The 14,530-nt window shown below is 45.9% G+C and overlaps 1 protein-coding gene across 1 annotated transcript in view; it reads right to left on the reverse strand.

The window, feature by feature from the left end:
• Positions 1-596: 596 nt before the first annotated feature.
• Positions 597-14,530, reverse strand: part of FKBP1A (FKBP prolyl isomerase 1A) — a 35,136-nt gene continuing 21,202 nt past the window's right edge. Inside the window, exons 3-5 of the mRNA XM_085619578.1 lie at positions 5,808-5,920; positions 1,983-2,144; positions 597-1,497 (exon numbers count right to left, since the gene is read on the reverse strand). Coding sequence (XP_085475704.1) covers positions 2,016-2,144; positions 5,808-5,920 — 242 coding nt within the window. The 3' untranslated portion in view covers positions 597-1,497; positions 1,983-2,015. The remainder of the gene's footprint in view (positions 1,498-1,982; positions 2,145-5,807; positions 5,921-14,530) is intronic.

The raw sequence follows: 14,530 nt of genomic DNA on the forward strand, positions 1-14,530 counted from the left end.
TTAATAGGTAAATAAAACAATGGCGCCAGCGTAATTTCCTATGCGCTGACATTTATTAGCATGCATAAGCACACCTACGAAATGATACTATCATCTGCAGCGTCTGTGTAATTGCACCTTTCTTTGGCTACTTGGCTAAAGCAGCACAGCTTTGCAGATGTTATACAGTATAGCCATAAAGCCTTGGCAGAGCCAACATGTCCCATAGGCATGATCTATTGGCTTTGCTTGCTATTCGTTTGTCGGTAGGATTTTGGTTGTTGACCCACGTCTGGGCATACCCGTCCCACTTCGGGTGACGAATGCAAAAAGTAAAATTGATGGACCACATGCTGAACAATGTCATACATTCACCCCAATACAGAGAAACCATAGTCAACAAAGAGGTGTTTGGACCAGTCAGGATAAGACTTAACCATAACTCGAATCAATTTATTGTCAGGCACTGGGTTCAAAGTTAATGGAGACTTGTGTCCCAATTGGTCCTCCCCAAGAATTTTGGGTTGCCACCAAACGTTCATCTTTCACATACAACCAACGGAACAGGTGCATGCACTACTTTGCAACAGAAGGAAATATATCATTACCACAAGAAAAACTGAGAAAAGCTTTGAGCGTTTATTGCAATCAAAGGTGAGACTTGGATGTGGGGAAGAAGGCTTTAGGATTAGTGGTGTCTCCAAACCAGGTGATGAGAGGAAGCCTGGAGAAGCACGGACAAAATTACGGAAGCTGTGATGATCCAGCATCAGTTCTCTTCTGCCAATACTCTTATTTTAAAATGCCAAAAACAAAGGATTCTCAATTTTCTTTTTTTAATAACAGCACCAGTGCAAGCCAACATTCGAAACCAGTTCGTGGGGCTTTAGGTAGTTCCTGCAGATTGTATGGCTAACAAATTTAAAAGAGCTGCGCAAAAGCATAAAAGATAATGGCAAGAATAAGTTGTGAAATGGAGATAGGTCTTAGTCCCCAGAGTGCACACAACCTAGGCTACAATGCGCAATGTAGGACCTGGTGGGTTAGATCTAGCTTCCAAACCACAGGACCTTCACTGCAGAAAACCATTCCCCATAGCATCCCAGGACAGATCCCTCTCTGCTCAGGCTAAACAGCAGCAAAACAGCTCCATTTCAAAAATCAAGTTCAAAGAATGGCAAATACTCATAATCAGGTACTAACTACAATGTCACTTATGGAAAGGATATTCCTATCTAACTTTGACTCTATACTGATCGTGTGCGGATCACAGATCAATATTCCAATGAAGGATTAAAGACAAGGTACACAGAGCATGATCAAATGAGGCTTGAGGTGTGTAGTTTAAAACAAAAACCATGGGTGGGAACAGGAAGCACAACCATGCGAGTAAAACATCAAGCTGTGGGGGAGAGGTTGAGTGATTGATGTTCGTCTCCAGGAAAAGCAGCAAGTTCATGTGCGCTCTGGATTTAGGGTATTCTCAGCTTCTCTCTAGGCTGCTTCGTTTGGTTACACCTGCGGAAAATAAAATCATTCTGTAGAATCACTGAAGCTTTACCATTTCCATCTCTCTGCCTAGACCAGACAAGTAGGGATTCTTTCAGTCCTACCAAATTGATCACAGGGTACATATACACCCGAACCATGGCAGGGGGTGATACCACACCAGGCAGACAATGTGCCACTACTCTGTACCCATTTTTAACATCTGCGACAAAACCAGTCATGGCACCCTTACACCCACTAAAAAAACTGAGTTCCAATATAAGGACTTTTAAACTTAAGTGGACCCATTACTAGGCATAATCTGTGAAAGTTCGGAGAATGATCAAGTCCCCAGTGATAAGGCTGCAATTTAATCACTTTCTGCATTGCCTGTAAAAAATGTTTATTCTCCAATGGCATGCAATTCTGTACTAAGAATGTTTATTAAAACCAGTCTTCCCTCAAAACCCCACCAATCCGGGATAAAGCCCATCTATGCATCGCTCGTTACTTACCTCAATGCAAGCGAGATGGAGTGAAGCCTGCTTTTATTCAAGGGCAATGAGTTCCACATCGAAAATTAGTGTGGCATTAGGAGGAATGAGCCCAGGATGTCCACCTCTCCCATAAGCAAAGTCTGGAGTGCATGTCAATCTAGCCCTCTGACCAACGCTCATCTGTAAAGAATGAAAAAAATAAATGTGGACAAAAAAACGACGAAATAAAAGCTCTCCCCCGCACATAAGCCTTACCTGCATCATTTGCCCTCACCATAACTGCCCCATAACTCCCCACAACTGAATACTGTACTCTTTGCCTACTTTGATGAGCGTACACAGGATAACAGCGGGCTCAGGAAGACCTAAAGCATGAAGGGGGGATCACAAGTCAGTAGCTCATGCGCTGGATTTGAATTGCAGCTATTCAATTTGTTCCAGAAAGGGAGCAACAAACTTGCCTTTTCCATCTTCGTAATAAGAACACGTAGGAGGTACGACCACTTTAAAACAAGAGTGCTTTTTGACGTTTCATCCACATTGGCCTTTATGTATTCAATCGTCATAATCGTAGTGAATTCAAGTACAGACTATGTTAACAGGAGGACTGGGCGAGATCACCTACCTAAAAGCAACAAATACATCCCCTTTTCTTCTTCCCAGAATCTTTTCCTGACTACTTACAGCAAAGCTTCCATACCTTGAAATCCTTTGTACTACTGTGTTAGAACTTTACTTGAACCGTACCTATTCTAGGACCTTCCAAACTCCCTCTGCCAAGGCTGCTAAAATGTCAAACACCCTCCTTTCAATGTTATGTTAATGGGGATTTGTAAAGCGCTCGTTTACCAAAAGGCCTCTTGGCGCTGGGTAGTTTGTTTTCCTTATGGAGGCATTGTTTTGGACAGGTTCCTATCTAGCTGTAGGCTTGGGTGAATAACCAGGTTTTCAGCTTTTTCCTGAAGCGCAAAAGGTCAGTTTCTAATCGCAACGGAGGGGGCAGAGAGTTCCAGAATTGGGGACCCTGTGTTGAGAAGCGCGACCCTCGTATCCGTTTGAATCTGCATGGATCTTAGAGTTCGCTGTGGAGAATATCTCTGAATTCTTGAAGTTATATATTGCAGTGCAGTGTATAGCTTTAAACAGTATACATCCAGTATTAAACATGAAACGATGCACCACTGGGAGCCAGTGGAGTTCCTTCAGTATCGGTTTGACGTGGTAACGTCTGCCTTGTTGGTAGATCATTATGGCTGCTTGGTTTTCGATCAGATGCAGACAGTGTTTCTGTTTGCAGGAGAGGCAGAGGTAAATTGCATTAGCGTAGTCTATTTTAGATAAAATCAGTGCAATAGTGATTTGGATGCATGCCTCTGCTAAAAAAAAAAACACAGATTTTCCGTAGTTTCTGAAGTTGGAAAAAACAGGCCGAGGTAACTGAACCAATCTGCGAGTTCATTGAGAGGTCTGAGTCAATTTGAATGCCTAGGCTCTTGATCGAATTCTTGGGAATGGGTGGGGTGGGGTGGGGGGTTTGCTCCGATGGCCAATAGGCTGGCGTCCAATGCGATAATTTATTAGAGATAAAATTAAATTCCGAAAAAATTGAAATTAACTGGTTATTGTTCTTCCAATTTTTGATGAACAGTATGGTATTTCTCAAAAATTCTTTGGAGGTTGTGGAGTCCTCAATGGAAAAGATCAACTGCATATCTTCAGCATAGCTGTATATCCTCACCCCTGACGAAGTGTCGATATAAGGGGGCAAATGTATACATTAAAAAGGTGCAGGACAGCTAAGAGCCCTGCAAGACTTCAGTTCATGCTGACTATTCTGGATTTGTGTGGTGCGAGCCACACTGATTGTTTCCGGTCCTCTAAGAAGGATCTGAACCAATTTAGGGCCACCCCTCTGAGACCTGCTGCAGCAATGCGTACCATCAGGATGTCATGGTTGACGGTGTTGAATGCTGCAGACCGGTCTAAGAGTATCAAGGCCTGAGTGCCGTCCTCATCCACCTTTCCTTTGAGGTCATCAATAACGGATAGGATGATGGGGTCAGTGGAGTAGGATGAGCGAAAACCTGCCTGGTGGGAGTCTAGAAAAGTAGTGCTTTCTATGAAGGTAGTTTAGCTACATGTAGCTCTAATAGTTTGGCCGGAAAGGGGAGAAGGGATATAGGCCTGTAATTTTCCAGCCTTTGTGGGTCCAACCCTTGCTTTTTTTGAAGCGGGATGATCACTGCTTCTTTAAAGGCGGACGGAACAGTCCCTTGAACTAAGGAAAGATTCAATACGTTCAGGATTACCTTGGGAAATTTAGAAAAGATTGATTTCTGTATATGACGTGGGCAGGCGTCTTTGGGGGGAGCCTGATTTTACTTTATTAAGTAGTGCTGTGAGATATTCTTTATCTAGGCAGGAACAGTTGTCCAGGAGAAGCGGGTTGGTGTTTCCTGACAGTGCTTCTACATCCTTGTGGCTGGTATCAATAGATTCTTGGATTTGTGCGATTTTATCAATAAAGTGAGAATTTAGTTAATTACATAATTCCTGGGTTGCCATGAGTGGAGGGGTCAGTCAGATAATTCCCCACCTGTGTTGAAGAGGTCTTAGTTTTATTGTTTGAGCTTAATACTTTGTGAAAAACATTTTTTGCCTCCAGAAAAGCTTTTTGTAGGTCGGAAGAATTGACTTGTATTGTTCTCTGGATTATACTGAGTAGGCGCTACGCCATTTCTTTTCTGCTTGACATGTTCTAAGTTTGGCAATTTTTAGATTGCTTGTGAACCATTTAGAGGCTTTGTGCCGTCTTATCCAAGAGTTTTGGGGCTGTAGCGGCGCATGGATATTGATAGCGTTCAGTTGCCAGTTGCCAACATCCCTCTCAAAGTTCTATGGTGTCCAGGCTTTTGGGAGGTTCAGGTTGTCACACAGGGACTCCATATTAAGGTGATTCCAGTTCCTGTGTGGGCCCTTTTGGCTTGACGGGATTTTCTCGGCGTAGTGATGTCACAGAGTGAAACAGATTATGGAACGATTTGACCATACACATGGCTGGATTACTAAATTCTGAAGAGTAAGATTGATAGACCAGACTTGGTTGAGTGTGTGGCTTTTAATATGCATGGGGGCACGGACATGTTGCGCAAGATTCAGACTTTGTAGTCAAATATTTAGCTGCCTTGCCCCCTTCTACCTCATTTACCCAATCTTCTTTAATCTTATTATTTATACACTTCCCAGCAGCCTGGCACGACGACCTCGATTTGTAGGACTTCACGCCTCACCAACTCTGCAAAACTCTAGCACCTCACATATCCCCGACCACCTTCCGTGGAGTCATCTAAAATGCCAACTAACTACAAATGGTTTATGAGAGTGCTTTATCTACCAATGGTCCAGTTTCACATACACAGTTTTTCACCATGCTATCCTAACCACACTCCAATTTGTTGCCCTCCCATCTTTCTTCTGAGTCTTGCGTCACACACCTCAGTAATTGAGTCTTTCTGACCCCATCGTCTCACGACCCATTAGCTCTTCACTTCGAGCATCTCTCCAATTAGTCACAGATGACCACAAATTGAGACTTCCACCAGTTCGTTCATGCTGCGATCTCATACTTACCTCACCGAATAACTGGAGGACCCTCAATCTCTATAATCGTTTCTCAAATAAGCTCAACAGGAGCCCTACAACTGAGAAGACCTCACCAATTTATTTAAAAAGGATTCCCAACCTCTACTGTATTAACGAACATTTCACTTATTGTTCTTAGTGCACACATTTCTCCCTACTAGGGTGTGCCGGAGCTCCTTTTCATTCGCATCAATCACTGACCTGAGCCACTCCTTCATCCCAGCCGCGGATGACCTCCTGCTGGCCGACCCTGAACTTGAACACTTTGTTTCTGTCCCGGGATGAATCGAACTTCTTTCCATCTTCAAGACGACCTGTGAAAAATAAGAGGCATGTGAATTCATGCTCGACAAGGGTGGCTTAATCACTTGGTGCAATCTGAACAGACCAACCAACAGGATGGATGAACCCTTTGTGAAAGTTCCAGGCAGCACCAGCTGCACACGAGCACAAGTTCCACAATACAAACCCTAGTCTGCATCCCAACTTACAGCATATGCACTAGATGCACACTAAATCTCAATTGGGACACTGGTTGGCCCCTTGTCGACTATGACCTGCCCATGATCAATAACTTCTGACAAACTCTTTCCCAAAGCCCCTCCATACTTGTCAGACGAGCACTCAGAAGGTCCTAATTGCAGTACACGTTGTTGCACACCTGCATGTCTCGCTAGTCCCTTTATTTCAAATCCTGCTGTTACACCCGCCACCAAACCAGCTCTCAAAATGAAGCCAAAAGACAAGAGGGCCAAAAAAGTAGGGGGCTAGATGGGTTCATGCTACACTGCTACTGCTCCAAAAAGGAAACTGTGCTGGAGCTTGTTGTCAGTACCCAGCGGGTAGGGCCAATGCCCTTCCAGACATACGATGCTGGGCAATACTTTGTCTAAAGAAATTCCCTAGATGGCCTACAGATTACTTGGCACTACTCCTCAAGGTATCCCAACAATGGCTGGAGCGGTCAGTATGGTCACTTACTGTACTGCAGTAGTTCCACTCCAGATTTTCCTTTCCACACACTCTGGCCTCCAACTGTTCCCACATTTAGATCACACCTGGATCTCCGACCTAAGGTGTAGCCATTTTTCTCTTAACAGCACTGGCTCAGACTCTTCACACCAGGGTAGGCCTGGCAGTATGCTCCCAATCCCATATTTTCTCATGTTATTAGAGCAATTATAACAACCTAAAAGGGACAACAAACCCCTTCACACTTTCTGAAAATTTCAAAAGCAGAGGGGACAGGTGCACTTTACAGCGCACATGCCCAAAGAACTGCCTAAAATAAGCTGAAAAGTAGTTCTGAAAGAGCAATACTTCAGAGTCATTATATAATCAGTAAATGGATTAAAACTCAAGTATCAGCTTCAAATACTTTGCAAATCCACTGATTTAGCTCTAAACGTTAGTTAGAATGACACTTTTTATGGAACACTTGTAATCTCCTGCAGTATTATAGTCTCCATGTGATTTGAAGGGTTGGTTTGAGGATGTGGCCACTAGGAGAGATGCTGCTGTAAGGGATCCTCTGGCGACCTTTCCAGTTTAGAGTGCGGTTTGCCAGGGTGTGGGTCGATTGAGCAAAGGGCTTCCGGAAACTAAGCGTGATGGAGGGCTGGCCCCCTCTAGTCCTGCCAGGCTCAGACATGCATGGAGATTGGAGTCACAGTTCAGCAATCCAGCCCCACTGACTTCCCAGAGGAGCTTCTGGGATGGCACAAAGTTAAAGGCTCGCTGGCATCACCAACATACACGTTGCCAGCTTGTCTGCTGCCCTGGCTTGCCAAGGTGACCACGGGAAGAGGCACCTAGCCCCGGCACCACCACGGGCCCAAAACGTAGTGTTACACACGCAATAGGTGCAGGGGTTGAAGACTGGAGTAGAGTGGTGTACAGTTGAGTGGTGGAGTGTACTAGTGTAGAGTGTAGTGTTGCAAAGTGTAGAATGCAGTGGCATAGAGTAGCGTAGAGTGCAGTGGTGGAGAGCAGAGTGGCACATTTTTGTAGTGCTGCAGAGTGCAGTGATGCAGAATAGAGTAGTGTACAGTGCACAGGCATAGAATGCAGTGTTGCAGAGTAAGCTTCATAGAGTGAAGTTGCATAAAGTGGCGTTCAGTCCAGTGGTGCAGAGTAGAAAGCAGCTGCATAGAGTACAGCGGCGTGTCGTAGAATGGACTGGTGTAGAGTGAACTGACGTAAAGCGTTGCAGAGTGTAGTGATGTAGAGTGCAGTGGCATAGAATTCAGCAGCTTGCAATCAAGCATTGTAGAATGCAGTGGGGTAGATTAGAGTAGTGCACAGTAGAGAGCAGCGGTGCACAGTACAATGGCATAGCACAGTTAAGTACCGGAGTGCAGTGGTGCAGAGTGAAGTGATGTAGAGTGGCAGAGTGCACAGCAGAGTGACGTAGAGTACAGAGGTGCAGCGTAGAGTGCCATAGAGTGCAGTGGTTTAGAGCAGGGAAGAGTGCAGTGGCGTAGCATAATGACAGTAAAGTGGTGTAAAGCGCAGCGGCAGAGTAAATTAAAGTGACGTACAGTGGATTGGCATAGAGTTGGCTATTACAGAGTAGTTTGGTGATGGACAGTGGCAGAGTGCATGGGCATACAGAGTGATGGAGAGTAGAGGTGTAGAGTGAAATGACGTAGACTGCAATGGTGGGGACTGGAGCAGAGTGGTGTAAAGTGGAGTGGTGCAGAGTGGAGTATGAATGGTGTGGTAGCACACTGCCATTACAGACCACACATTTTCAATTCAAAAGACCATACATTTGCACAGACATACAGTTTTACTACTAAAGTTCTACTGCGCATAAACCATGTGTGGAAATGCCATTACCTAGTGTAATGATTTGTTTTGATCATAATAAAGTATTTTTTCCAACACACTTCAGAATTGACAAAAAATGTGCTTAATTTGCTTTTCTAATTCTGATATATTCTGAAATACTTGCAGTTCATTTAAATGCTGTTGTGCGCTAGGGAAAAACCCTTTCCTGCCCCCAGTATCCAGAAAGATAGTCACATAAATACTCTTCACTTTGAAGTCAGTGAAAGAAAAGGTAACCCCAAACTCCCTCTGGAAGACAGAGCTGGACATTTGACCTTGGTCTTTGAATGCACAACAAATGTGACAAGATAAAAAGATTTACAGGCCTGTTTACAAAAAGGAGCACTTGTGGATAATTACCAGGGGAGCAGATGTGAAAAAATGTGGCTCCTTAGGAGGGATGAACTCCCTCTGGACTTCCTAAAACAAATAAAGCCAGCAAATAGAAATACAGAAAATGTGAGTTACAAAGCCAACGGTAATGCATTTCCAGGGAAGCTTTCGGAATGTCCCCAAGATATCGTTAGCAAACCAGTCAGCTGTGCTGTCTGGTAGGCTTCGACCTAAAAGGGAAAAGGTAAGTCAATCTAAAGACCTCCACGGAAATCAACGAGTAACTATGGTGAAGTGTACAAGTCGGGGTATCTTCTTGCACCAGACAAAGACATTCCTGGGAAGGAACGGAACAGAGGGTGGTTTAGACCTTTTAAAATTCAACTAATTACTGAAGGAACACTGCGTTTGTTTGCACCGAAAGGACACCATTTGATTCGCCAGAGTAAACAAAGGAAGTGAAGATCTAGCAGGGATGCAAACAAAAATTTGGCTCACGAACTGGAAAGAGTGCAGCAATTTGGGGGAGAGGAGGTGTATGGGCATGGAACACATGTTGGGCAGTCCTTTTGTGCACTAAATGCAACCTTTTCTCCAGTTTTATACATGGCTGGTAGCACAAAATAAAAGATACTTGCAGCACACGTCTGAGACCTATAGAGTAAGCTTCCAAAACACACACAACACCTGCAGTACTTGGAATACTTAGTTTGCAGAAATTCTTTGCAACTGCTGGGAGTTACATGTGTGCTGGATTTGATGCACTTCAGCAAGGCAAAACCAAATCTTAGGGAATCTTCGGAAGGCACTGAAAGGGGCTTTAAAACAGTACATTTTAGTTTAACCAGATTAAGCACATGCAAGAGGCAAAGAGTATCGTTTTTAGGTCGCGCCAACAGCGCTAAGCAACGCTCTGGTTGCGAAAGACATTGTGGTCTTATTAAGAACTAACACAGGCTTCGTACCAGCCCACTGCTCACCACTGGCTGGTGACAAAGCCAATTTACCTGCTTCTTATCCGGGCCCCAGCTTGTCAATCTTGTGTTTGTCCCTTGATGGCACAAAATCCTGATTGGCTGCATATATGCTTCCACTGCTTGCTTTTCAAGCACTACTTTTTGGTCAAGCACTGCAGAAGACTGCCATGTGTTTTCTAGCTGTCTACCTCGGGTACTTCTCTCCATTTGCACTCAGCGGTGTCCTTTGTCACCAGTGTGCTTCTTCCTCATTCTCCTTTTGCGCTCGCTCTCATTTCCTCCTGTATAACATTCACTTTAGGACATTCTCACTTCTCAGCCATTATCCTTACTTCTCATCCATTGTCCCTACTTCTCACCCATCGTCTACTTCTCTTTTATCAGCTCAACCATCCATCATCCATACTTCATTCATCTTCACTTCACATCCAACATACCCCTTTCTTATCTCTACTCATCCATCATCCCTACTTCACACCTCAGCCCTACTTCTCATTCCTCACCCCTCAGTCACACCAAAACACTTTCAATGTTATGAAACACCATCACACTGATTGGTTGGCAACAGCCAATAAGAGTTGAGACAGATGCATTCTATTGGTCTAGCCACTGAAAATAGAGCCTTCTAATTGCACACTGTGCAGTTTGCTTCCATAGACTCCAAGGCTGTACAGCATTTCATGTTATTCAAGTGATTTTCTATTTTCACAGGCCTCTACAAAAAGCTCTGATGGTTTAGGTATGACATGGGTCCTCGACTTGGGCCCTAAATCAACACCTGGGACAGGGATTTTTGATCATCCGAAACCATGCCTGGTTTCAGTTTAATATTGTAACAAAATGTTTAAAATAAACTCTTGGAGACAGGGTAATACAGTTTATCAGAAACCTTTGCTGGTTTCAGCTTTATTTCTAACAAAGAAAATGTTTTAGTCTGAGACTGCCTTTAGCTCTGAGAGCGGAGTTTTAAAAAAAATGTATTTGCAGATTTCAGGGGCTGGGTTTCAGTTGTGTAGGAAACCAGAAGTCATGGCCTGGACCGAATTGGTACCTATTAAACTGAAACGAGAAAAGGTTTCCAGATGAGTTGTATAGCCCTCTCTCCAAGTGTTGATTCATGAACCAGGTGAGAGGCACAGTCTTCCCCAAACCATCAGATCTTTCCACAAAGGCCTGTTTAAATAGAAGCACTTAAACTAAAATGCTGTACAGCCTTGGATTCAGTGGAAGCAAACACTAGTTGTGTTACCTCTCCTCTGTCCTCAACCTGCATCTGCAACAAGTTTTTTCTCTCTGTGGCTTGACAAAAAATGCAGCCCTCTCAACTCTGGTTGGCTGTTCCCAATCAGTGTGAAGGGGTGTTTCACAACAGTGAAAGTGTGTTGGTACGACGGAAGGATGAGGAATAAGCAGCATGGATGTTGGAGAATTAGGGATGATGAAAGAAAAGGTCTTAAAATGGATGCTGTACCCTGTTTTCTTGCCATTGCTTCTGCACCCCCACTGTGTTGCCCCCCCAGCGTGTTTCCACCTCGCGCTTCAAAGAAATGCTTTCCCCCCTGTTTTTTCTTTCAATTTGCCAGTCCAAATCCAGCTGGCAAATATAAATAAAAACCGGCTGCACCATTTTGTAGGAGGGCATCTGTGGGGCACACAACTACAAAACGACACTGCAGTTTTGTTTTTAGGTCTCGGCTAGCATGGCTGCACACATGCGCAGCTCACTCGGCGAGATTTAATGTTTTGGAGGAGTTTAAGTAAAGGGCTTTAAGCCCCACCCCTTTTCCATTGCTGGCGTCACCGTTTATGCCAAACGGTGGCCAGCCATTGGAAAAGAGCTGTGTGTCACCTCCCTATGGCTTTTTCTGCCGTCCCACTTGGACGGGCTCGCCTGCTTTCCGTTCGTCGCAAACGATTTCTTATCTTTATGGGGCCATGTGTTTCAAACACATGGCCCCATAAAGACATGCTCCGGCGCAATCCTCTTTCGCTACCCTGCGAAGGGGCGGGGCATAGGGCTAAGACTGCTGAGCGATTAACAATTCATAAGAATAAGGACATTCATCTTTAAAAGGTTTAAAGTCATTAATATGGTAAACATTAAAATGGTTGCAGCGTTCTAACCTGAGACATGCTAGGCTTTTTTGTTGTGGCAAGCGCGATATGTTAATAAATAAGAGTGGTCTTGTGGGCCCACATGCTGCACTTCTCCCTGTCCCATCGCTGTGTCTACTGAGAGAGGGGGGGGGGGGGGGGGTTCTCATCTCAGGGGCGGCGGGGCGCCCCTGTGCTGTGTCAGGTTAATGGTGGTGGTACCCCAACCCGGTCACGAACGCTGATCCCAACACTTGTTAATTTGGAAGAGTGAAGGCCGCCGTTTGTAGGCTGTTTTCACATACAAGGTGCTCTCCTCGTGTAGTGGGGTTCAGGCCTGGGGCATAAGCTCAGGTGAGAGGAGCACACTGGGCCTGCCGAGGGCGTCTCGGTTCAGAAAACGGGATCCGAGGCACTGTATGCTGAGGAGAGCTTTGGCTACGACCCAGTGAACCCCGCATAGGGGCATGACTACATATCGTGCAGCAGTTAGTGGTACTGTGGCCTGCATGCCAACCCAACTCTTGCTGTATTTTGCTACCCAACCCAAGGCCTACGCCAGGCCTGGGCGCACTGAGGGAGTCTCGACATACAGAGCCCTCCCCTGGCATTTTGCCGGCACAGTCTCATCTCAGAGACTGGCACTCCCTCGCGTCTCAGATACTCATGGGCTTGTTTACAAGCCCCTTACGCCACTTTTCCCATGTTAAAAATTACGCAAAAGTGGCGCAAGGGGCTTGTAAATCTGCCCCTTAGTGAGGGCATTCCTGAGTCTGGGACTATAGATGCGCACAGATATGGATCCAGGCTAAGCCTGGATTCGGAGGGTCTGTTCTGAATGCCAGACCGTAGGCGCCTGGATGGTTGAAGGGCTGAAATAACTGGTTGCCTGGAGTAGGATGTGGATGACACTGAGTGGTGATGCGCGGGGTCTTGAACTGCGAGTGTTCTTTGACATGGAACCGATGAATATAGAACCCACAATGTTTGCACGGCCTGGGACTTGCCTTCTGTACACTAGAAGTCACTTTCGTTAAGCCCCAAGCTCATTTGACGTCTGTTTTGTGTTACACCGGTGTACCGAGACCTCGCCTGTGTATGCAGCGCAGCCCGTGCCAGCAGGGCAGGGTGTTGACGCCCGTCATCTTTCTGCTTCCAGGGAGCCTATTGTCCGGCTTGCGGCTGTGGGTTCAGAGGACCCTGCGCCACAGCAGCGCCCTGGCCCCCTGGGGGAGGACGTCGAGAGGAGACTGCAGGCGGTCTCAGCTGGAAAGACAGTCGAGGATATCGTGAATGCGCTGAAGGCCGTGCAGGTGATGTGCCAGGCAGTGATGGAGACCACGTGCCAGGATAGGCTGTCCCTCTGTCCTGAGATCCAGGCCGCTGTGGAGCGACCGCAGGCTGGGGGCCCCTTCGGGGAGACAGTGATCCAAAGACCTCCACCTGCTGAGACTAAACCTGGGGGTCAGGAGAGAAGCAGGGATGCGCCCCCATAGTTGTGTGGAGCCCTGGAGGTCTGGTGAGAAGAACGGCATGGATCACAACATGGACATCGTTGTAGCCCGCGCCCCTAGGGTGAGGGTATGATAGGGCGCACCTTTAGGTTCCAAACGGCACCCCTGGAAGGATCACTCTCTGGTGCATGTCTCAAGAACGGTCGAGCAGAAATCGTGGCTGGGTCACAGTATATGGGACATGTCAGAGGGACGGGCTAAAGGGGACAGGCTGAGCAGACTCCAAGGTGGGTGATAGTATATGGGGCATGTCTGAGGGATAGGCTGAGCAGACTCTAGGGTGGGGAACAGTGTATGGGGTATGTCAGAGGGACACGATAATGGGGACCGGCTGAGAAGACTCCAAGGTGGGTCATAGTATATGGGGCATGTCTGAGGGACAGGCTGAGCAGACTCTAGGGTGGGGCACTATGGAAGGCTGTCTAGAGGGACAGGCCCAGCAGATACTATGGTTGGTCATTCTATGGAGCATGTCTGTTGGAAGAGCCTAAGTACACACTGGGTGGGTTAACAAGTGTGAAGTGAGACAAACATGGCTTCTGTAACATTTTGCTTTTATTTTAAAATAAGATGCTATCCAGTTCTAACTACACACTGCACAACAGCAATACTCACTTAAAGTCTCACCAGCTTCAATACCCACCCAAATATGCAGGTTTGTAGGCCCCTTTCTGCCCTTTTTTCAAGAACGAGCAGTGATGTGGCCTTTCTAGCATTTTTCATCATGAATGTGATGAATTTCACTCTAATGTCCCAATCCCCAGTGGCAGCTAGACCCATAGTTTTATTTCACGAGGTAAGATCTTTTGAAGGTTCCACAGCTCACATCGGATTCTTGTGAATCGTTAATTAAGTTTGAATTGTAGCTTGTGTGCTTGATTGTTACCATGGGCAGGACATTGGCCACGAGGCTTTCCTTCAGTGCTTTTGTTCACCTACCACTCCCGGCCTACAGCTCATACCTATGTTTTCTTTAGATCTTTCTGTCAAGCTGCACCCAAGCTAAAGAGAATGACAGTTGCGTCGTCTAGTATCGGTACTGTAGCTGCAAGGGTCCCTGGGGAGGTGCTGGCGTTCGATGTGGCCTTCCACGTTTCTTACACAAATTTGTGGCCCCATTGGTGCTGGTGAATCATGGAATTGGATATATTTCATAGATGTTATTGGCTTCAGA

This window comes from Triturus cristatus, chromosome 7 (assembly GCF_964204655.1).
Source record: "Triturus cristatus chromosome 7, aTriCri1.1, whole genome shotgun sequence".
In the NCBI taxonomy this organism is placed as follows: domain Eukaryota; kingdom Metazoa; phylum Chordata; class Amphibia; order Caudata; family Salamandridae; genus Triturus; species Triturus cristatus.